Here is a 25,665-nt window from a genome sequence, read left to right as displayed (position 1 = left end):
GTTGGGCTACGCCAAACCTCTACCTTCTGACACAGTAGACAGCTCCACAGAGTCCTGGTATCTGCCGCACCACGTTGTCCACCACAACGGTAAGGCGAGGATTGTCTACAACTGTTCCTACCAGCACAACGGTCAAAGTCTCAACAGCCAACTGTTGCCCAGTCCGACCTTAGGTCCTACTCTCCTCGGTGTACTTCTTCGGTTCCGAGAACACAGTGTGGCTATCAGTGGTGACATCAAAGCGATGTTTCATCAAGTTCGCCTGCTACCAGAAGACAAGCCCCTTCTCCGTTTTCTCTGGAGAGGTATGAAGAGGGAGGAGGAACCAACGGTGTATGAGTGGCAAGTTTTGCCATTCGGGACGACATGCAGTCCCTGCTGTGCCACATACGCCCTTCAGCGGCATGTGAAGGATAACAGCAGCGGTCATGAGGACATCCTACACCTTGTGGAGACTGCCTTCTACGTCGACAACTGTTTGACCAGTGTGACGAACGCTGATGAAGCCAAGACCATTATCAACCGGATGCGTAAACTGCTCTCAGCTGGAGGCTTTGACATCAGTGGCCCATCGGGAGAGTGGTGAAGACCTGTTCTGGTTCGGATGGACGAGTCAGGACAGCTGAAGTCAAGATCAAGGGACAGACCTACCTACGGCCAGTCGTGCGCCTTGTGCGGCTGCCAGCCTGGGAGGATGAAGACGACACCAACTAAGTAGACTTTCCTTTGGGATTCAAATTTATTGCTAAATTTGGGGGCGGCTATGTCGGAAAGTCTTTTATTTCCTGTCATTTTATTTTGAAACTGTAGTGACGTCATTTTCTTTCCGAGCGCATCACATCCTCATTCCCGACTCCGCATTCTGTGGGATGGTGGCTCTCGTGTGCGTAACCTAAGCGAAAGTAAGTTTTCATCCTGCACTAAGATGTAAATATTGCCATCGGACTTGTTTAGATGTTGTCTACTTTCACCTGTTTTCCTGTTAAGTATCTTATATGCATGGTTTTGATACTTTCGTGTGTATTTCTTTAGTTAATAGGTATCACGTGACTGTTATAAGCCGTGTTAGACTGGAGATTGTTTCCTTTACATTATTTCAGCCTTAAGCTGTATTCTCGAGTGCTATATTTAATTTCTTATGCCCTTTAGTCCTACCGATAAATGGTGTTTAGCCTCTGTGTCGCCGTCAGACGCACCTAGAGTGTAGTTCGGCACTCCCTGGCCATGCGCCCCTCACGTGCTGGGCGCATGAAGTGCAGTTGCGCCCGCTTCCACTAGAGGGAAGCGAAGACCACCAAATCCATTTAGTATCTCTAAATTGCCTCATTAACCTTTGTATGCCTGTATATCAGTTGTTTATGACTCTTTTCGGGTTATTTGACCAAATTAATATTAATACCAGGAGTAAACCTTCTCTGACACTTTGACTGGAGGTCTCCTGTACTGACCTTGCGCACCCAGAGAGGCATTTGGTGTGTGTTGGGGGAACGATGGTGAAGATTGAGCACCACAACACTGAGGATGACGGAGCAGGTGACCAGGATCATGGTGAACATCAGGTAGTTGACGATAATGGGAACACCCAGAGATGTTTCTGGAACCTTGTTGGCCAGCAGAAGCAGGAAGACAGTTAAAGTCAGCAGTACGTTGATTGAAAGACCCATCTTCTCCCCTGAAAAGAAAAGAGAGCTCCTCTTGATCTACTCGTGCATACACAAGACATACTTAAACAGAGTCTTAAAGTGCTTTTTTGTGATTAGGTTAATTGTACTATATAATGGAATTAATAGACCTGACTGTATAAGCAGCGCAATAGGCTGGTACTAATGATCCCTTCATTATTTGTTACACTCTTAACTGGTAGAACTGAAAGATTGATCTTGTTGTAGCAGGAGCTTATCCATGCAGGTAAAAGATCTACTTATAATGTACAATAATTGGACATTCATTCGTTCAAGGTCAATAACACCTCGACCATTAGAGTTTTTCCACCCGCATTTTAACAACAGCCCGATCATGCAGGTTTGCTCTTTACAACAGCAGAGTATGAGATTCAACTTCTTGTCCAAGCTCTTGTCATCTCAAGACTGGACTAGTGGCAGAGGTGGAAAGAGTAATAAAATATTCTACTCAAGTAAAAGTACTATTACTACAATTTTTTTTTACTTAAGTACAAGTAAAAGTACCGGTCGAAAAATCTACTCAAGTAAAAGTAAAAAGTAGCTCATTTAAAATGTACTCAGAGTAAAAGTAACTGAGTTACTTTTTTAACAGCGGGGGTGGGTTGGGGAGTCCCCCGAGTAGGGTTGTAAAGGTATGAGATTTTCACAGTATGATAACCGACTAATATAATGGTATTAAACAATTATTAAATATAAAAACTGTATTATTAAATTAGGGTTATTATTATCATCAGTTAAAATGACAGTTACAGTAAATGGGATGAAAACAGTATTTTTGGAAACATTTGTTTTGTTTATTAAAATTTCAATAAAACATGTCTAATCAACTAATTTCAATAAATGATTATGAATTTGATTAAAGGAGTAGTTCACTTTAAAATGAAACCAGCCCATGATTTACTCACCCTCAAGCCATGTATATGACATTCTTCTTTCAGACGAAATTCAGAATTATATTAAGTCAAGTCACCTTCATTTATACAGCGCTTTAACAATATAGATTGTTTCAAAGCAGCTTTACAGAGATAATAGGATATTACAGTAACAGAGAGTGTTTTGGCTTTACAGCCGCTCTAGAATAAAGTTATTGTCCAGCTAAAGTTAGTTTTTGATTCATTCATTTTTGACTGATTCATTCGTTGCGAAAAGCAAATTAGTTATTAACTTAGGGGCCGCTAACACGACAGCACTTTAACAGAAAACAGAAAACTTTAATGTGTTCTGGCCGTTCATTTGCACGACAACAGTGTTTGGAGCTCGAGAATGTAAACCTTGAAATAGGTTACAAGGTGCAAGCTTTAAACAAATTTGAAAAACACTATCATCTCTGTGTAAACTTCAAAAACGTGAATCTGTGAAAACGCTGACGGCGTGCACATGCGTATTACGTGCATGCACATGCGTGTGCATGCGAGTAGTCTTTCTTTACAAATTTACCTCACCAAATTACTTGTCTGGCCTGCATAATACAAAAAAAATATTTGTCGCTTCCGCGTATCCATGCGAACTGGAATCATTTTGATAATGTTTTATCTGTACAGAGGTGAAGGAAGCCTCTGATATTAATAAACACCCTGACGCTTCCTAGCTTGATAATGGCTGTGGATTGCAACCATCAGTTTGAAGCTCATAAAAGTGCATCTATCCATCATAAAAGTGCATCCATCCATCCATCCATCATAAAAGTGATCCACACGGCAACGGGGGGTTAATAAAGGCCTTCTGAAACAAAACGTTGAGTTTGTGTAAGAAAGATATTCATATTTAAATCTTTATGAAGTAAAATAACTAGCTTCCGGCCAAACGAACATATGTATTCGACTTAAATCTAAAGCGCAACTTATGCGAGTAATGCGACGTACTGCTGAAATTTATGCTACGCCAGGACGCACTACACTACTTCTGACGTCATGAGTTGCATAAGATCCGTTTTAGGTGTAAGTAGACTGCGTATGGCGTACTTTTTTGAGCTTTAAACTGATGGTTGCAATCCACTGCCATTATAAAGTGTTTATTAATATAACTCCGATTGTATTCGTCTGAAAGAACAAAGAAGAAAGTTATATAGCCTACACCTAGGATGGTTTCAGGGCTGATAAATCATGGGGTAATTTTCATTTTCATTTTAACTACTCATTTAACAACTTATTTTTTATCATTAATAATTTATTAAAATGTTCAAGAACAATAGACTTCTATGAAATGTATTTAATTCAGAAAAATCCTTTTTGTTTTTTATGATTTAAAACAAATATATTATCCAAAACGGTGGTAATCAAATAAAAGTTTAACACATTTTTTCATCCTTTTATTTTTTGGCAAAGTGCTGCAAAACAGATTTACTCAATTAAACCATGGACAAAAATCCTTAAATAATGTTTAAATAATCTGTATTATTATTGTTGTTGTTAATATTATTATGAGAAGTACATTCTATTGTAGGCCCACAACAGTTATGTCATCATTTCTTCGTAGTTAAACCAAACTTTTATTTTGATGTGTTATAATGAAGTCCTGTTTCAGAGTGTAGGCTATTTGACAAGGTTTTTCTCAAAGGTCATGGAGATGTTCATGTTTTCATGTTCTCATATTGTTTGTGAGATGCTGAAAACACTATTAGCGCGTCGCGTACTTGAGTATGTAGTAGACGAAACGGCTCGTCTCATTTGCACTGATTCACACAGACACGCAGATTATACATTTATATAGCAGTCTCTTGTGCTTTAATATATAGACTACAGACCATGTCGCAATTTGATTTATTGTAGGCTACAGCTTTACTTTCATGTGTTCATGTGTTTCATGGATGGTGTTCCCGAACACGTTCTATGTGTTTCCTTCTTTTGCAGCCAATTTTTTGCGTCCACAATTTTTGCAAAATGAATAGGCTATGCTCAAGCCTCGAGGACAACCACGCGTTCGTTTTTCTATATCCAAAGTATCCCCATACTTACCAGGGGTTCGCCTCACGTGTGTGTGTAAAGAATCTGTATTGTCCGTCTCCATATTTTTTGTGGTTTTTACGTGTCTGTTCTCCCGCCCGTCAATCAATCAATGCTGAGCACGAGCGCGCGCGCTGTTTTAACCATAGTAGGCTTATGCTAGTTCATTTTTTTAATAATGTTTTTTTTTTTTTACTCAGTAACGCATATGTTTTAAAATGTAGCGAATTACAATACTTTAAACAAAACATACTTAAGTAAAAGTAAAATTACAGATTTTAAAAACTACTTAAAAAAGTAGAAATACACAAAAAAACTACTCAATTACAGTAACGCGAGTAAATGTAATTCGTTACTTTCCACCTCTGACTAGTGGACGTCTAGTCTTCAACCAGCCTAAAGTCACGGTCACACTAGACTTTGAGCACGAGACACTGCAACGATCATGATTTGACGTCAAGCTCTGAAGTGTTGTTTTTATAAACATGAATTCAACATATACCAAATAGTAATACACTCAAAATGTAAAAAAAAATATACAATCTACTCGACTTTACAGCAAAAATATTATTCTAATAATTCAGCCAAGGGGTCACGCCGAGACATATTGTTCTTCTACTCGTCTCTACGTGATGCGAATTCGCAGCTCAGAGTTCACCAAACTTGAACTTTGGAACGCAGCGAAATGTGAAGCTTTTTTTTTTTTGCATTCGCATGCGTTTGCGGTCAGCTTTTGATAGAAACTTGCCGCTTAAAATAACGCATTTATCGATTAAATTGTTTCACATTGACTAGTGACTGTTAAAAAATGTATTTGTTATTGAACCATTTATTCAAGAGAATGTAGTATGATGCTTCTGAAATAAAAGTCAGAAAGATGTGATGAATTGTTTTTGTAAATATGACTCATCTTATACATCATGTACAGTCTGTATAAGTGTACGAATTTGTTTTGCTCCTCTCTTTGGATAAAAGCTTCTACTAAATGCATAGCCTAAATGTAAATGTATTGATGTGCATTAATTTGTTAACCAATTTTAACCAATCAAAGTTAACCTTTTTTAACCAATCCTGGCACCAGTTTTGAAATAGAAAAAAAAAAAAAAAACAGAGCAAAGACTTTTTACCTGCATCAGGTGGTAAATAGAAGTTAAAGATGGCAATGATGGTGATGAGGATACAGGGCACGACGATGTTAACCACGTAATACATGGGCTTCCTCTCGATGATCAGGTAGAAGGTGATGTCCTCATACAGGTCCTCTCGCATATTCTTCTGAGAAACTTTATGACGAATGTGCCATTCTCCACTCTCTGGGATGACAGAAGATGTGATGATGAGAAAAACAAACTGGTGTTTGTCTCTGTGTGTAGGTGTAGTGTTCAAACAATACAATGACATTATACAACATTGCCATTTTGAGTGCAATCAACCAGTCATTAGGTGATTTTTTTTTTTAAATATAACATTTTTCAAGTATTAAGTGTATTAAAACATCCCATTAAAGAGGAGCTATTATACTACTTAACATGCTCAACTTTCTTTAGTGTGTAATGTTGCTGTTTAAGCAAGAAAATGGTTTGCAAAGTTGCAAAGCAAAGGCAGTTCTTCTCCATATCAGTGTCACTGTTTCTGAACTCCCTGAAACGCCTCCATTGTAGTCTTGAGTTTTCTTCCAGGAATGAACACGTTACAATATTCCTCATTTAAATAATTCCTGCCCAAGGCATACGCAGAATAAAGGGATGAGGTCTGGTTGAGTTAGTTAGTAGTGTGTTGAAACCAAGCAGAAACCTGCCTGTCTCTCTCTTGAATCCCGGAAGAGACTTAAACTGCAATTCATCGACTGGCCACTAGAGACCGGCTGCAAAAGAGTCAATCCCATAGACCCCATGTTAAAATGCCCAACTTTACAGCAGAAAAAATTATGTTTACAGTCTGGTACAAAAAGTGGTATTGGTCTTTATAGCTAATTTTGCCCTTCATGGTAACTGTGAGGGGGAGGGATTTTTTTTATAACGCATCCGTTTCAATTATATTAAAGGGGGTAGTTCACCCAAAAATAAAAATTAGCCCATGATTTACTCACCCTGAAGCCATCCTAGGTGTATATGAAATTCTTCTTTCAGACGAATACAATCGGAGTTGTATTAAAAATCGTCCTGGCTCTTCCAAGCTTGATAATGGGAGTGAATGGCTTTCTGTCTTTGGAAGTCCATCAAAGCGCATCTATTCATGATTAAAGAGCTCCACGGCTCTGCGGGGGCTAATAAAGGTCTTCTCTCCCATTATCAAGCTTGGAAGAGTCAGGACAATTTTTAATATAACTCCGATTGTATTTGTCTGAAAGAAGAATGTCATATTATTCTAGGAGGATGGCTTCAGGGTGAGAAAATCATGGGCTAATTTAAATTTTTGGGTGAACTATCCCTTTAATCCCTAAAGTTCTGCATAATTAAGGGCGTGGCCACTTGAGTGACAGATGGATTGCCACTGCTGTGACTACTAGCCGTTTGTCTGCTGTCTGTTAGCAGTCACGTCACCTCAGCTAATCCGCCTGGAAAACATGCTGGAAGCGGTTGACCAATCACAACACACTGGTATAGCTGACCAATCAGAGCACACTGCGCTTTTCAGAAGGAGGGGCTTCATAGAGACAGGAACTAAACAGAGCGTTACTGACAGACTGGGAAGAGAGGAGCTGCAACAATGGAGAATATGGGAAAAATAATGTGTTTTCTGAACATTCAAGCATTGACAAAAACAAAATCAAGATTTTGTAACAGGGCATAATAGGTCCTCTTTAAAAGTATAAAACCTTAACATGACATTTCACTTCAAAGGCTGAAATAAGGTATAAAACTAGATGGGTTCAAGACAATCTTTCACATTGGCTTGAAAAAGCTTTGTCTGAATGTTTAAAAGGTTGTTGTGCATTGTGACAGTGTTAGAGCGCCATTACCGCTGAAGCCTGTGTCCAAGATTATCTCTCGGATTTCATTTCCATTCTTATCAAGGCCAGGCTGCAGATCCACTTCTGAGGAATCATACGTATAAGATTGGAAAACCATGGTGCAATTTTGCCAGTCAAAAGGAAAGTATGTCACCTGCAGATGGAGAATGTGATTTGTGCATGTTAGTGTGTGTGCGCGTCTGGCTGACGAGCATCTTCCTTTAATCATCTCTCTTTCTGATTTCACACATGCAAAGACCAGACAGAACATCATCAAACGCAGCCAAACTAGAGCGAGGCCAAACAAAAGCAGCAATACAAATGAGGAGGGGGAAAAGTTCACAAAACAAGTACAAAAGTGAGAGAGATTGCCACTTATATGAGGTAAAACAAGAAATTCACCTCAGCAGTGTACAACTGTAATATATTCATAGTGCAGTTGTGCTGAGTATAAACACTTGTGATTTAATGCGTCATTAAACGTCTTATGTTTCGGCACATCATTTACATTATTTAAAGGTCTCATCCATAACTTACTCTTATTACTACAGGTGCTGAACATTCATCAAGAACAAGAACTAAAAAATGAGTGCTAAAAAAAAAAAAACATGAAAGTACCATCACCTATAATTTAAATGCACATCTTGAATTGTTATGCCATGCTGTTAATGTTTCACAGCACTGATTTAAACAATTAAAACATTATGGAGCACTTGATGTTTTTATTGGTCCATTATGCAGAACAGAATGTCTGTTGAGTTGCAGAATTTACCTTCACTCCGCAAGAACTCCTGAAAAGAGCAGGTGGAGTCCACGTCACACGGCCATTACTGTAGGCCTGAACGTGGACCTGTAGAGCTACATCGAACACGCCGTCATTACTGCACACACAGACAGAAGTTTAAGCGCAGATAAACTTGCATAGCTACTACAAACCTAAACCTCCACATTGAGGCAATTTGAATGGTACCACTATAACGTTTTCCCCCTGAAAGTCCACATTGACAATATCAGATTCAAAATTAGAGTTTCTTTGGGTTTGCTTACACCGGGGGGTATTCCAGAAAGTAGGTTATGTGACTTACCTGGTTAAGATTACTCAGAGCAAGCGGATAACCTCAACTTTCAGTTCCAAAACCTGAGGTAACTTTCAGGGTATGCAAGTATTGCATCAACTTATTTTCTATCAATAGCTGCGTTTCCATTACCCTTCAAATTGCGCAAATTGAAATTGAAAATAGGCCCAATGGAAACAATTTCGCAAAAACTCACATATATCGCAAAAAAGTTTTTACGCTCGCATGAGGAGGTTTTTCAGGCAAATGCAATGGAAACAGTTTTTGCGCATTTACAAGTCACCTGGCGTAGATGATGCGGTGTGTTTGGACAGATGACGAGACAGTTCTCCATTAAACTCATAAAATACAAGAGTATTACGGGAATACTGGATTCTAAACAACAAAGAAATGCCACAATTTATCAAGACCTCGAAGCAGATATGAGGGAGAAACATCCAGAAACACCTCATATGTGGCACTCACAAGTACAAGTCTTTCCTTGTCATTAATGCTTGGATAACATGCCACGACTCCTTTCATTAAAAATAATGGCATTCATTAAACCTACTAACATCCATCGCCATGATTTTTGGAATGACTTCTCGCGAGAGGGAAAAAATTACGTTTCAGTCGCATAACATCGGTTAATGGAAACAAGCGTCATTTCGCAATAGTTTTTTATCGACATTTAGAAAATATCGCAAACGTTTTTCGCAAATCTGTAATGGAAACGCAGCTAGTGATGTGGTCCCTGCATTATGTCTTAGGTAGTCTGTAATGTGACACACGCATCGGAGGTTTCTCTGAGTGCAGATACTGGCCTGCAGTCATACACAATCTTAAAGGTTTACACACACACACAAAAAAAAAACACCTTGTCCCAGGTGCTGGGAAAAGGCACTGGCCCTTGTTCATCTTGTGTGTTGTTTATTGTCTTTGAATAAGGTAAGATTTACAATGAATAATGGCTCACATTTCAGTCAAGCTATCATATGACTAGGGTACAAAGTGTATGTACCATTTTTTTTTTCCTTTTTGGAGGTCGACAGGCAATTATCATTGTCAGCTTAGAGTTATTGACATGTCATTGTCCAATTATGTTTTTTTATGATATATTGTATGAGTGTCTCACAATAAGTAAGAGTAATACCTACAATTAAGATGGATTGACCATTTGAGCCCTTAAACCGTACGGCACTGGTGTATAATCCTCATAGGACACAAAACAGGCATTTAAAACTCCCCATCTATTGCGGTAATGGTGCTGTGGGACTCCAAGATCTCCCTCATTGAACAGCCATTTGCGTGCGTGTGTGTGTGAGTGTGTGTGAACGCTGGACCAGAGAGGCTTATAGCAGACAGCAGTGTTGTTTAATTGGCTATAAAGCAGAGATGAATGAAGGAGGCAGGATATTTACACCAGCAGTGATGAGGGTCTACCTGGGCATTACAACGAGAGTGTGTGAGAAAGGAACAGATAGAGAGAGAAAGTAATGTGTGTGCATGCATCTCTCGACAAGCTTCACAAGCGCTTTGATCATTTCTTTGTTATTTTTGCTGTTCTTGCAGAAACTCAACAAAGACTCTCTAAGATAATGTGCCTGACACTAGGCTTTCTGAGATAATATGTGAAGCACCACACACACACACACACACACACACACACACACACAACTTACTTGTTGATGAGAACAATATCAGGAAGCCACACTTTTGAAGACGGGATACGCAACACATCAAATCCCCCGTAATCTTTCGGGTTCCAGGAGAGGCGATAATCGTTCCACTCCTGCAAGAGCACAAAAGGTGTGTGTGTTCATGTACAGATAGATGAGGGTCATTGCTGAAATTATAAGTACAACCAGTTCATCATTTAATCAAATGATCTGGCTTGTGTCATTAACTATACCAAATGCAATATCTCTGCACATTTTTCAATACATATTATTAACGGCATTTGCATAATCTTTCATTTTGCATTCAAAGTTATGCTATATTGATCCAAGTTATTATTGTCAGAGTTTGTCTTGTGAGGCAACGTGGTAATTTCAGTCCACTAAATTGTCATGACAGATGATAGATAACCTTTCCTCGATGCAAATAAAGCTTTATGAATTTGAATTGCGCTTCAAGACGTTATTTCTCAAAATGACACACAGGAGTCGAAAGAAATCGTGCTGACTTACCAAGTTCATAATAACAACAGTGTTCATCTCCTCGTCTTTCATGTTCTAGAACACAAAAGATATGAAACAGAACAAATAACAATTAATTAATTCAATTAGTGAATGCACATGTGTTTAGAGTTTCAAAATGAGTGTTTCTTTGGGTTTTACAATTACAATTTACAATATCTAGAGTGCCTGGCTGTGATTGTATGAGTGTGATGTTGCTTTTATACAACAGTACAATAAAAAAGTTGTTAATATTGAGCAAATCGCATTTTAGACACAATACGGCCAGTTATTTAGTTTATTTTTACTCTACCAATGACAACAGTATCAAAGAAATATCTTGGAACGCCGCTTCCCGAACTGGCGGCTCTATAAAATGAACTCAGGAATCAATTTATGAAAAACTCAATTTAAACACTATGCTATATTGGGCAAGATAAATCATTTTTAAAAAATGTGAGACATTTCTCTATCCTTACCTCCATAGCAGGAGCTCTTGTGAATGAACTGTAAAAAACACTGTAACCATCTAGCACTATATACTTATTTATGGACACTTAATATTCACCAATATTATTGATCTGCATGCAGTGACACCATTATATGAGAACTGAACTGAGCTGGACGATAGCATTACTGTTTTCTACAGAGCGGCTGTATATGAAGACTTCAGATGCAAAAGCCTCTAAGTGCCATCTGAAAATTTCTTCAAGAATGATCATTTTTATCAAGCTTGTATGTTTATGTTCAGTTATTTCACTTAAATTACCTATTAATTGTCATTAAAGTGAAGTTACTGAACCTAAATATACGAGCTTGATAAAAATGCTCATTTTAGAAGAAAATTTCAGATGGCACTTAAAGGCTTTTGCATCTGAAGTCTTCATATAAATATATATAAATGAACTAAATAAATAACTTTTTTACAACAGAGATGAACCGAATGAATCAACAACAGAATGAATCACTTAACTTACTTAAGCTGGACTATGGCAATATTTTCTTCTAGATCTGCTGTCCAGCAGAAACAAACTTTGTTGCATTATTTTTCTGTTATCACTGTAAAGTTGCTATGAAACAATCTGTATTGTAAAAAGCGTGTCAATTGGCGTGTTTCCTTGACGGTTGATACACAAATGGGGGAGTTTAGAAGAAAAACACTGAGCATTTCTATAATGAAGAATCCGCAAATTCTCTGCTACTGAGATGTGTTTAAAGCCAACACAAATAATGGGAACATTGGCTCCAATGGGAGAAGGGGGTGATGGGAAATGATTAGCAGACAAGGGAAAGACCTGAGACTCAATGTTAGATCAGTACACAGTCCTGAATGCTATTTAAAACTAGCGAAGGAATGTCAGCTGTCAGTACAGAGCACAGACAGTGGGGGGGAAGGGTCAACACACACACTCATATAGACATTGTATATACACACTTCATATGATTAATATGCATGCAATGCCTTAAATGTCCAGGCTGATTAAGAGTGATACATGAATAATATCTCAATATACATCTTGTTTTGGACACACAGTTGTTTGTTCGAGCAAAATCCACGTGAAATCTCTGTTCACGAAGCCTGTAATGTTCCTTTCTGTTCGGAATAATAAAAACAAAACATTGATAAGAAAGTGCAAATGCAAATCTGTGTGTGCACTGTTATCCGAGACCGGGTTATTAAATCCCTGTGTTTCACATACCAAATTCACACACTGAACAGCTGAACCAACCATCAGACCTTCTTCAAACCAGCTTTTATCATGGGCCTGCAAAGAATGAGAGAGGTTTTCCTTTGGCTAATTTATCCTAACGTTTTGTAAAGCGGTCATATTATATGATTTCATTTTTATGAGGATCGTAACCAGTCATATTTTTTCCACACTCTGCGAGACTTAAACGGTCTGCTTTTTGCTGATGTGCCTTTAAGGAAATACATGTGAAAATGTTTTTGACTCACAACTTATGATGAACAGGGTTTCTGACGGTTTTATGAATGTACATTTAAGACTTTTTAAAGACCTTTTTAAGAGAAAGAAAATTTAAGGAATAAATTAAAGGGAACACGATACATCAATCTGTCCTCTAAATGTAAAGGTCTAAGGAGAAACACAATGAGTTGCATCAATCCATCTTCCTCAATTATTTTTGTCTCCTTTTCCAGTGCAAATGTCTAAAGATTCTTAAATCAAGATACATTTACTGGAGATACCAAATGTGTGAGTTTATGATTAAAACAAGAACAAATATCTGCCAATGGGCTCAGAAAAAGAAAAAACTTAATTCAAAGGGAGGTTTTCATAACTCATTGATAGATATTTGTTCTTGTTAACATTTTTAAGACCTAATTTTCATCACAAACATGTATCTTGATTTAAAGATGTTTAGATATTTGTATTGGAAAACTGGACAAAAATATTGAGGAGGATAACAATTTTTTGCAATGTATGCAAAATTTCATGCCATGACTTTATGAATTTAAGACGTTCTGCTCTCACTTAATTTGTGTAAGGTCGAATTAAGACGTTTTAAGACCCACAGAAACCCTGGATAAAATGACAAGCTTTTCAGTCATCACCACTTTTCTGCCCATTCAACTACTACTACTAATCATAATCATTATTAACTTTATTTGTATAGCACCTTTCATTTAAGAAATTCAGATTAAAGTGCTTCTCAATAAAAAAAAGCACTAAAATAAGTACCAATTAATTCTTTCTTTTTTTAAATACAAGTATTCTAACCATTAAGATGAGAGATGAGACCCCCTTTATTTTCCCTGCTCAGTTAAAACAGCCAAATCTGGTTGGCTGGTCTGAGCTGGTTTAAGTTAGATGCAGCTGGTTTAATCTGGTCAAACTGGTGTCCAAATGTTTGGTCAGCTGGACTCCCAGTCTAAGACCAGCCTGACCATCTGAAGAAGTTGGCAAAACCCCTCTAAAACCAGTCTGCTAATGAAAGACCAGCTTAGGCTGGTATTCCCAGCAGGGTTAATAATAAAATTAATGATAATATAAAGCAACAATGGCACGTGCCCATTAAGTTAAATAAATGTGTGTGAGTGTCTCATACCAGGCTGACGAATGCTGAAAGGGTCATGCCTATCCTCACGACGACCCTTTCCTCTGGGCTCCTTGCAGGCCGGACTTTAACGTTGTATGAAGAAAACAGTTTCTTCATCAGCTTACCTTCTGATTCTGATGCACCTAGGAGAGATGATGTCTTTCAGGTAAATAGAGCAGTACAACTCTCTTCTACCCTTCAGTCTTCAATCACTGTAATACTTATGAGTTCTGACAGACACATCACTGTCCTGCACTGACTAGGTTTCGCAACTGTCTTGATAAGGTCGGGTATGTAAAATCTTTGAAGTGACTCCCATGATAATTGTGACGATCTATAGTGACGTAAAAGTCGCTTGAATCCCGATTTGACTGTTCAGATTGCGGTCGCATTGCAAAACATCTCACTTGAATCGGATTTAGTACCACATATGGAAGTGGCCCAAATCAGATCGGAAAAGATGAGATTCAATGTGGTTTTTGCCGTTCACACTGTCATGACAAAAACAGATCAGAGTCACATGAGCAAATAAATCAGATTTGGGCAACAATTACCAGCAATCTGAACCTAGCCTGTGTGTACGTTTACATGACAACTATATGCTTAAAACTGAGAAGTTTTCCTTTGTTTTCCGCGAACAGACGACACCATTGTAAAAATTATCTTCATTCACACGGATCTGCGAAAACGACCAAAAAACGCCTTTTTCTGCTGCCAGGGCGTTAGATGGTGATGAAACACAGTAGATTAAACGTGTAATTCGCACGTGCATGACGTCATCGGTTTCCCAGATTCACGTTTTTATCGTTTAGACCGTTTTCAAAAACTTGCACTTTGAAATCGTTTTCAAAAGTTTGCGTTTTCAGCCACCCAAAACGCCGTTGTCGTGTAAATGAACGGCCAAAACGCATCAAAAGTTTTTTGTTTTTAGTTGAAAACGGTGTTGTCTTGTGCATAAGGCAGTTTACAACCTAATCTTTGAGCAAAGCAAAGTGAGTGTAATGATGGATGGATGGATTTGAGCTCAGAACATTAAGGCGAACAGATAAGAGCTTCACCAATAGCCTTGGGTTTTCACAGTTTTGAGGGTGCCTGTTTACTCCACCGCCCCGGCCATCTCTGAGGTTTATATGCATCATGTCTGCTGTTTTTTTCCCTCAGCTTTCGAAGGTTGGGCGCATTTATAAGCGGGCCTTCTAGGGGCGCCACATTCATCAAGTGTCGCCAGCTCGAGCCCCCCAGAATACGAACTGACAGTAACAAACGACGCGCGTCACCTTCATTACCAGCGGCTGCTGCTCGGAGCATATGCACACACATTCACATGATTTTGACGGACTTTTTCTGCGAGTAATAACTTCAAGTGGCTTTTATTGAGAAAAGAAACCCCAACGCTGTACTGACACTGCATGGAAATGAGAAATCTTTTTTTCTTTTCTTGTGCGAGCGTTTATATTGTGAAATAAATGAGGCCTTGCAGAGTATATGCCATCTGCTGCCCAGCAGTCCCATTGAAAGCTTCCCTACAATAATTACCACAATTAACCTCTCCGAAACACCTTTAAATCAACTTTTAATTTAAAGAGTTCCTGGTGAAAGTCTGACTCGAGGTTAATTTACAGTTTTCCCAGGGGTATTCATAAAACTGGTAATCTTGAACAAATGTCCCTTTTATTTTAATCACTTTGGTACTATTTTCACAAGTGGTAAATTCTCCTACCTGACTCTCATGCTTTCTGTTGTATATGTTTTCTTTAATTACTGTGACATGCCATTGGGAACATTTGGTTTAAGCACAGAAACATCAATTTATGGATCTTAATGACCAGTCAACCCAATAGGAAACAATGCGAGATCAAATCACCCTTAGGGTGTTTCTGGGTGAAAAATACTACAGAACTAGAGTATTGTAGGCTACAGACATCGTATAAGAAATACACTTATGTAATTTCTATGCGATGTGTTATCAATTGAACATATGAGACCACCATGAGGTTTTGTGCCAATTCTGAAAGTAGATTTGTTAAAGGCGTAATAATTGTACAATATAATGCTATTATGGTTCGCTATAGACTGCAGACATATTGCATTCCTGACAATGACTGACGTGATACTGCAGTTGACCTTTTCACACTGGGTGTTATATTAATTTGGCAGCCTCTGTCATACAGTAGTAAGACGTCTGTTTATTTATATATTATGGTATACTGTACTCTTTGACCAAACCATGACATATGTCTACATCAAATGATGTGTTAAATAACCATTGAGATAATTCGGATTAATCTGTAGGCTACAATTAACGAGAACAGGTCAAAATACAGGCTTTATCTCATAATTGGAAACGTAGACTGCGATTGTGAGAATTGGGTTAATTAAAAACATGTGGGTTAATGTTAGAAATGACTAAAATTAACGTTTTAATGATATTTTTCAAACCCCTCTGGTGTTTTAGGACCTCAGAACTCCGATTTACTATGATGTTACTTTTTAAGTTTACTGGGAAATGGGGATTTACACGGGTGAAAACACAACGCACACACTCAGTTTGGAAACTTCAACTCAACTTACCTGCCATTGCGCTCAGGCCACAGAGGCAGCAGGAGACAATAAACCAGTCCTGGGCCTTCATGGCGATTCACCAAATGAAACCACAGGGATATCTTCATAGAAAGTCAACGTGAGGGTCCATTCGTGTTTTTCCCAGCACAAGTCAGACCGCTGTTGCTGTGCTCGGGTTACAGGCGCGCGGCCGTATGCGCGCACTCACGGAGCATGAGCGCACGCTCCCAGACTGAACGTCAGCTAACAAAATAGTATTTCAGAGAACTTATTTTTGTAACTTTTTTTTTCATAATTTCACATTTTAGTTTTCTTATTTGAAACTTATAAACTGCATGGCGTTAGCTACTTCTGCAATTAAGATTAATGTAAATGTAAATGCAGTTAAATTTATGCTTCATCGATGTAGCATCTGTGTAAAAATGAGCCACTGAAACTGTTGCTACTGCACTGTTTTTGAAATGTAAAGATGACATAAGGTAGGCCTGAATTCACAAAATGTTTTTCTAATACAAATCCATATCCTCGCTCAGACTGAAAGAGCACATGCATGGTTAACTCTATGTGTGTGACATTAAAATTCATGACCATTTCAAATTATTTCCTGCCTTACAAAGAGGCTGAGCACTCATGTAACCCACCCTACTTAAGGTAGTCACTGAGTCTTCCCCCAAACGTGCTCTTTAAATAAGGCAAACTGATGTGTTTGAATCCACGCCAGCATATTTATTCAGTTCTGGGGTGCTTTTGGCGCAAGACGAGGTGTAGCATTAATGCGCAGTACTTTTATGTAATTCATCAGAGCTGTTAAAAAGAATTATGCAGCCTTATCCCACCAATTAGATTAAAGGATGAGATTTATTCCGCTGCTCTCGAGTGTTGACACTTTGATGGGCCTTTTGAAATCAGAGGTCAGGGCAGGGACGTCGTTAGGCCTATTTTAGGGGGGCTGAAGCTACCCCAAAATGTTCCTAAGCCCCCCTAAATCAAAATAGGAACAACAATAACAATTCGATTTATCAATAACCGTATCCTCATTCATATTTAGACGGAACAAATGATATATACAGCTATAAAAAATAGCCGAAAAGTCGGAAGTTGGACTGAAGTACAAAGAGTCGTTGTGCTATAAAGATGATGCACCGCACCGTCTCGTTGCATTGGTGTGAACTGTGGCAGCTTTCAGAGCGTTGCAGACCGGAGCGCTGCAAGAAACTGGAGGATTCATCTCGTCTCGTCGTTACTCTAGTCTGAAGTTGAACTTGCTATGCACCCCTCCCCCCCTCATCACGGTAAAACACAATGAAACGTGCATCACTCTACTTTCGTTTTCAATAACGTAATTCTCTTCAGGGAAAACCAATCAAGGCAAACATCGAACATATCGAAAACAAGGACTCGACAATACCGCTTTTTTTTTTCTTTTTTGAAGGGAGAAAGTGAGAGAGAATTGTAGCCCATCCGGACAAACGCCCTGATTAAAACCATTTTTAATATAAAAATAAAAAAACTAGGGAATCACCGAAAACGTGAGGAAGATTCTGTTTTATTTCATTTAAGTGGCGATTGATGGCCCTATAATGTAGGCTACTGACGGTCATAGATAGCCTATCTATGCCCACGATAACAAAGTTGCGCTGTTGAGGCTCGCGCTTTTATTTATAACATAGGCTATAGTTAAGAAACAATATATAGCCTAGGCTACACACGACCAGAGAGCTGTTTTCCTGAATGCCATCAAGATTGAAACCGAGACTGATTTCATAACAGTTCAATAAACAAATAATTAAAATTAAGTCACTTACATGCAATGACTGTTTTTGTTCTGTTTCAGCATCAGCGAAAATAGTTCCAAACAACAGAACAATAGCGCATCTCACAGCAAACTCAGCCGTGTTTCATTAATGAATGATTCAGCGTTTTGAACGAATTTATTGAGTCAAAGATTCAATTATCCATTCATAAACTGCCTCATTCTGAATAAATCAGCCTTTTGAACGAATCGTTTGAATGAATGACTCAATGACTCGCTCATTAAGACTGTCGCCTGCCGCCTCCTACTGGCGGTTTAGTTTCATAAAGTATCATTCTTTTCAACATTCCTTATTTGTATATTCAAAAATATTTAAAATAATCTCATTTAATACAGTTATAATTTTTCAATGTAAATTATTTAATTTGATTGGTATAACTAACAGCCTAGTGTCTTATTATTTTAATTGAATATATTGATCAAATTTAAGAATTTGAAATGAAAGATGGAGCAAACATTTAATAAAATTAGGGAAAAATGCCCTTTATAAAGGAGTGTTTTCAAACAGTGATGTAATGAAACATTGACAATTTAAGTTTGAAGGGAGTAAAGCCTCTGTTTGGGCTATTAAGGATATGTAATTTTGCCAAAAGAAGAACTTTTATTTTAAATAAATGTTCATTTTAAATCAGCCTTCAGTGTGATATGTTACCATATTATCATGCTTAACACTGAGAATTTGAATAATTGTAATGTGATGATCAGATGCAGATATCTAAATCAGAGAATATAGGCGGTTTGCGGGTGGATTATTTATTTTTAATAGTGGATTCGGGTGACTCAAAGACTGCACCAGATTAATGTATTTATCTTTAAAATGTACAAAATTTTCTTCCGGGGGGGCATGCCCCCGGACCCCCCTAGAGGTACCAAGCTACACCAACAAAAATAGTGTGAGAAACACACCAGGCTATATGATGATATACAAAAAATACAAATTTAATTAACTTATTATTAAAATACATTATTAGGATTTTACCACGTCCGCCTCGTTTTGAACCAGGAAAAACCCTGTAAAGTGTACCCTGGGGGCTAAGCCCCCCCTTTCTTCTAATTCTAGTGACGTCCCTGGGTCAGGGGATTGCTGAAGTTTTTCCTCCGCGGTTAGCAGGATAAAAGATGGAAACAGCTCTTTTTGGAAAGCCTGCTTTTTGCGTGGGAACGAAGCGAAAGACTCTTGGAACACATGCCACCCGTCTCCCGTTCATCCTCACTTCCCGTCCAGCCGTAATGGCGCCGTCCCACCATATTCACTGTTTGGTCCTCTGCCAATTTAATCATTATAGAAGTCAACTTAACAACCCATAACTAATGCTGACTCGCCTGTATAATTCTATTGAGACGACGAACGCTGGCACTTACCTGAGCGCCAATTAATACGCTTTACTTTAAACGAGGGCATTGAATTATACGTTCATCTGAATGGCTGTTGTTGTCACAGAGCGTTTACACACTCACAAGCAGAGAATAAAACAAACGACACTTTGGTTTTACAATCATACAAATATATTAGTTTTATTCAATAATGTTTAATAATACGTCTCCCATAGACTTATAGAAATAGATATAGATTCTATTGCAAATACGGGGCTGAGAGTTTATGCAGAATAGAGTATTAAGAGTAACAGTGAGTTAAATACTAAAACAGGAATCATCCTCCTCACCTTTTTTTTTTTCTCATTTTAATTGTTAATGTGTCCAGTAAATATTGGTACATGCATGACTGTATTGGGTTGTTCCTTCCAATATTGCAAAATACCACAGATGTGCCGTTTCCGTCCAAGTGGTCCAGTTGCACGAAGCCAAAGTTCGAGCGATTCTGTTGAGTCTGTCCGGGTGGTTATTGGTTCCTGTAGCTATAAAAATTAAAAATAGTGTCATCGTGGCTTTGACTGGAAGACCTTTGCTTTGTCTCGGTTTGGAAGACAAGAGAAAAACGAATATGGTTTATTTTCCTTTCTTTTGGAAGACTTCCTTACAATAACTTGGATAATCCATGCAGAACATACAAAATTTATGGGATTCCTTCGATATAAAGCAGACTCTCATTGTCCATAAGCACATCTCCGACTTGAACTGATGTGAGGTGGGCATGTTAACATGCACACACTTCAACGGTGACGGCAACAAACCAGCAGTCAGTTTTGTTGCAGGAGATCCCAAACAGTGTCCATTGAGGGTTTAAGATCATGACCTCTGTTGACCTTTAGATCAGGAATCAACATTCAGCACGCAGACCAAGAGTTCGGGCCCATCGCCATTGGTCACCAATTGTCTTTTTGATCTTCCCAAAGTGAGCTTAAATGGGACTGTTTGCATCACAAGGTTGAATGGCAACAACTCATATCCACACTGTTTCACTGATTTATACCAAGCAAACACAAATAAAAGTGACAACGACCTTTTGTTTTCAGGGACACAAAAACTGAAGGAACAAACAGACAGTAAAACACTGACATATTGGTTCATGATTCATATGTTTCAAAGTGTCACATGTTTAGGACCACAGACAGATGGAACGAAGAAGGGACTTAAAAAAATAACTGATCATATATATATATATATTAATATTATAAAATTATAATAAAATATTTATAATGATTTTCTTAAAATATTACATACTCAATTCAAAATAAGTTATAATACCTATTTTATAAAACTAAAAGTTGAACTGCTTTTCATCCTGTGAGATGGGGGAAGCCAAGGTTCGAGTTTTTATAGATTAGACAGTAAAAACTGTTACATTGGTTCATGTTTCATATTTTTAAAGGTGTCAACAAACGTCTAAAGAGAGATGGAACATTGTCCGTTCAAAAGAATAACTGATAATAATAATATATTTTTATAATTATAATTATATTCAAATACTTAATATTCCATTCAAAAAAGGTAATAATACTAAGTTTTTAACAAAAAAAGACTTTGAGATTCTGTATTTGAGATTATTTCACGTAAAATTGAGCCAGGGGAGACTCGTCCAACATCATCTCTTTCCAGCCACATAAACAGCAGTTAAACCCTAAACTAAAGGTTACCTCCACGGGACCGTGGGAGAACTTTGTGATTATACTACAGCTGGGATGGAGCTAAAGAACTCAGATTTCTAAAGGTCACTCTCGCAACACACATCTGCTGAGAGACTAACACCCCACTGCTGTGTGTGCAATGCAGATGTGCGTTTAAAATGCAGTAGAGTTTCTCTCTCTCTCGTGGTCACACACACACACACACACATACAGAGGCAATGACATTCAGCTGAGGGGAAGCGTGGTACATTTGCACAGCGCTGTTGTGAGGGCTAAGAGATGTATCCTGGGGGACGAGACTTTGGTCGAAACATGGGAGGAGGGTTGAGTTTTTGTCTTTTCTGCTGCATTGCAGATACTGGGTTGGGGCTACTCCTCAAAGTCACGCACACATGAACACACACGCACGCAAAGCAATTACAGACACTGACGATCAGTAAATACAGGGTCTCTGCAGCTTAACAATTCTCTTGTGTAAAATATATCTTCAGAATCCACCTAATGCAAGAAGAAAATCACATCAAACTAATATGTATGCACTTCTCATGTCTGGAAAATGATGTAGTTCACTTTAACTGCTGTTGGTAATGATGATAAACTCATGTCTGATTGTCTATTAAGAGCCCAGACTGCAATAAATTATAACATGTATATGTTACACTTTATATATATGTATATATAAACCACAGCAAACCACATCACTCTGGAGAAACAAACCAAAAAAAAGTAAATGTGCTGCATTTTAAAACCCCAAAGGATTCTTGCAAACAATATGTGAAAAAAATCCAACCAAAACTAAGTGCCAACTAAAACATTACCTGAGGAAAATATGAATTTTAAAACAGGCCGCTAGCAGCAAACAATGCAAACTTGGATGTTTTATAGATTCTATCTAAAAATGGACACATATAAAAATAATGTATATTAGCAGCCAGCACACACACTGCACACAAATGATAGTGGCTTTGTTCACACTGCACACAAATCTGATTTGGTTTTCAAATCTGATGACTTTGTAAATGAGGCAATCCGATCCGTCTGTCCAGATACTGTAGTGAATATAATGATGTGAAGTGTCAGCATGATGCCAAGAGACTTCACCACAACCGAGTCACTGTCATTTAGAAAGGGGGGTGGACATTTTGCGGTATTTTATGCATTAAGTGCATAAAGTGTGTCAAAAATGCTGACTACCAGTGATGGCGAAAGTTACTTTTAAAAGTAATGTTGCAATATTCCGTCACTCCCTAAAAAAGTAACTAATTACATAAAAGTAACTTAGTTACTTTTTATGGAAAGTAATTTGTTGCATTACTCTTTCTCACTTGCTTATTAGTATGACTGAATTGGATCATCGAAGGTCAGCAGCAAAGACATTGGTTAATAAAGTGAGATTAAATACATAAAGTACATTTGTGTTATTTCATGGTTTTTGTAATATTCTGAGTTTGCATTTCACTGTTTTTATTCATTTTTAGGAATACTGAATCTGTTTGTGCAAGTGAGATATATATGCCAGTTCGCATTAGTTACAGAAACCATCGTGTTCACACACAACGCCTCTGCACTTACTCATGATTTCTCTCAACATGTGGACAGGAGAGCTGTCAATCAATACATGGAAAAAAACTTGCATTACTTATTTGAAAAAGTAACTCAGATATTTTGATGTAAATTTAAAAGTAATGCATTACCTTACTAGTTACTTGGCAAAGTAATCTGATTACATAACTTGTATTACTTGTAATGTATAGCGCTCACTAGAGAAAAAGAGTCTAAATACAGAGCTCAGATAATTTTGAGCACTTTGTATGACGTTACACACATACTGAATCCCAATTAACAACAACAACAGCAAAAATAACGATCTGACTGTTTCGGCCAGAGATGTCTCAAAAAGATTAAAAATCTGATTGATTTCAAACCACATGGATGTGGTTTGTTTTTTGATTTGTTTATGTTTTTGCTATTTTGCACAAAAGCAAAGAAAAAAATTGGATTTTTTGCGGTCCGTCTAAACAAAACCAATAGGTCAGATTGGATAAATCTATCTGAAATAACCTGGAGAGAAAAATAACATCTGTTTTTAAAGCATTTATCGACAATGAGTCAATAAAAGGGAGTGAGCATGGAGCATATGGATCAACCCCATCCTGCAGCACAGAAAAAGGCAATCAGTGAAAAGGAAGACAACGTTTTAATTCTCTCTCTGTGTGTGTGTGTGTGTGTGTGTGTGTGTGTGTGTGTGTGTGTGTAAGGGGGGATCACAGTGTTCATGTCACAATAAATGATTTAATTAAGCACTAAATAATACTGATGAACGATGCATACTTAATATAATCATTTGCAAAAAGCTTTGTAATTGCAGATTGTTAATATTATTGCTTGGTAATTAATTCAATGTGTAATATGTGGAACATAAACACTGAAAGTTGCTAGCTAATATATCAGTGTAGAGTTAACACAGCAAGATCAGTCTGTTAATTATGTGTTAAGAGCTGATTACAATTACACAGACTAACCCTAACCAATAACCCGACATCATAATGACTTTCTGACCCAGTGCTCATCCGCTGAAGTGCCTGTATCTTTCTAGAAAGACTGGAACTCGTGCAAATTACAATGGACAGATAGATTAAACTTAAATGAAATACATTAAATGCAAACATATGCACAACATTGATGGGCAACACACACACACACTGACAACATGACCAGGACATTCAAAGAAAGAAGAAACATAAAAAGACAGAAATATGATGTGCAAAAATGTCAGTTTAGTAAATGTATCAAATTGAAGTTTACAAGGTCATCTCTATCTATAAGTACACACGTACAGTGTTTTAATGGCTTGGCTATTCTGAAAAGCATTAGCCCTTAGCTTTCATCTTCTGGCCTCTGTGTTTATGGCTGAAAAATAGCAGGGAGATTGAGAGAGAAGCACTTAGCTGTGCACAGAGAGTGGTTTCATTAAAATAATTGTTAAATCACCCGATCTGGCCCTTATGTGCACGCCAAATATATCAAAGCAAAAAAAGTACTAATGTTCTTTTTTTTTCTTTTTTTTTTTTCTCTAATATTATGTTGTAATCACAATCAGCTCAAAGTGTCCCAAAGCAGATGTTATAATGGTAATTTAGGTGGCAGTTATGGCATTTCATCTTCTTTTGTACTCAAGCATTGGATTAGAAAGCCCTTACAAACACAAGAGCCTTTTTCGTTCAGTCAGGTTACAAGTTAGCACAAGCCCCACCGTGACATTTCAAAGTTTGAAAGAAGAGTGGGGAATTGGAGAAGCGAGACATTTAAAAGTAACTATCAATTTCATGGTCTAATTGTGATTAAACTGAATGAATGAACCATGATAATCAAAGCACAGTTGTGCCTTCATACGACATTGCCTTTGTCATTTATTCAACCTTTGCTGTCTGTCCTGCTGGATTTTGTCTCAGTGTCGCATCCAGCTGTAACATAATCACACTCTAAAAAATGCTGGGTTGTTTTAACCCAATGTTGGGTCAAATATGGACTAACCCAACGTTGGGTTAAAAAATGCAATTTAAAAATGGACAAATTGCATTGGTTACATTAAAAATGTAATCCAATGTTGGGTTGGTCCATATTTGACCCAACATTGGGTTAAAACTAGGGATGTCCCGATCCGATCACGTGATCGGAAATCGGGCCCGATCACGTGTTTTCAGACTCGATCGGAATCGGACGTTACCTCCCGATCGGGACTCGGATATATATGTATATATATTCTCATTATTTTTTAACACATGTGGCACAGAGTTACGCCGGTTTCACACTGCACGCGCGTAAGCAGCGCAGGAGCAGTGCGTATGGTGAGCAGGAGCAGGACACGCGCGTTTTGCTTTCACAGTGGCAGCGTTTGTCACGCGCGGCTGAACGGCGGGTTGTGTACAGACAGAGAACTCTATAATGGATAAGTTGGCATTGCTTTTTTTCGTTTTCAAATACATTTTAGAGAAAAGACTTGTCAAGAAGCTTATTTTATTAATAATTTCATTTATATAACTTTTGGTTCATCTTTGTTTTTATTGTTATGGCAACAAGTTTGTTTTTGGACATTTTTTTTTTATTTTTTTATTGCTGTTGGTCATTTGATTGACTGTTTAAAACACAATAGATATCATCAATGCACTTTTGGGATAAAACTGCGGTGTATTTTGGCCATGATCAATGTATTGTCACTTTAATTCAGCAAAAGCGGCGCAGAAAAAATGGACTCGGCGCCGAAACGATCGCGGCACTCCTGCTTTGCTCTGCTATATGCACTGCCGCGCCACCTCTGCGCGCGGTGTGAATGCTGTAGAAGCCTGTAGAATGCTGAAGACTAGTTTAATCTGTTAACATGGGCGGCGAAAAAAA

The 25,665-nt window shown here is 38.0% G+C and overlaps 1 protein-coding gene across 2 annotated transcripts in view; it reads right to left on the bottom strand.

Annotated features, from left to right (window-relative positions):
* chrnb1 (cholinergic receptor, nicotinic, beta 1 (muscle)) overlaps positions 1-16,654 on the bottom strand; it is a 33,563-nt gene extending 16,909 nt beyond the window's left edge. The window contains exons 1-9 of one of the 2 annotated variants that reach the window (XM_081359747.1): positions 16,441-16,601; positions 13,879-14,012; positions 12,510-12,575; positions 10,822-10,866; positions 10,315-10,424; positions 8,350-8,458; positions 7,587-7,731; positions 5,752-5,937; positions 1,449-1,672 (exon numbers count right to left, since the gene is read on the bottom strand). In XM_081359747.1, the coding sequence (XP_081215873.1) occupies positions 1,449-1,672; positions 5,752-5,937; positions 7,587-7,731; positions 8,350-8,458; positions 10,315-10,424; positions 10,822-10,866; positions 12,510-12,575; positions 13,879-14,012; positions 16,441-16,501 (1,080 nt within the window). In that variant the 5' untranslated portion in view covers positions 16,502-16,601. Of the gene's footprint in view, positions 1-1,448; positions 1,673-5,751; positions 5,938-7,586; positions 7,732-8,349; positions 8,459-10,314; positions 10,425-10,821; positions 10,867-12,509; positions 12,576-13,878; positions 14,013-16,440 lie in introns of both variants that reach the window. The other variant, XM_081359748.1, reaches the window with a different exon arrangement.
* Positions 16,655-25,665: the final 9,011 nt, after the last annotated feature.

The sequence above is a fragment of the Scardinius erythrophthalmus genome (assembly GCF_964197995.2).
Source record: "Scardinius erythrophthalmus genome assembly, chromosome: 2".
Lineage (NCBI taxonomy): Eukaryota > Metazoa > Chordata > Actinopteri > Cypriniformes > Leuciscidae > Scardinius > Scardinius erythrophthalmus.
The sequence above is the reverse complement of the archived record's forward strand: the minus strand, read 5'-3'. Positions and strand labels throughout refer to the sequence as shown.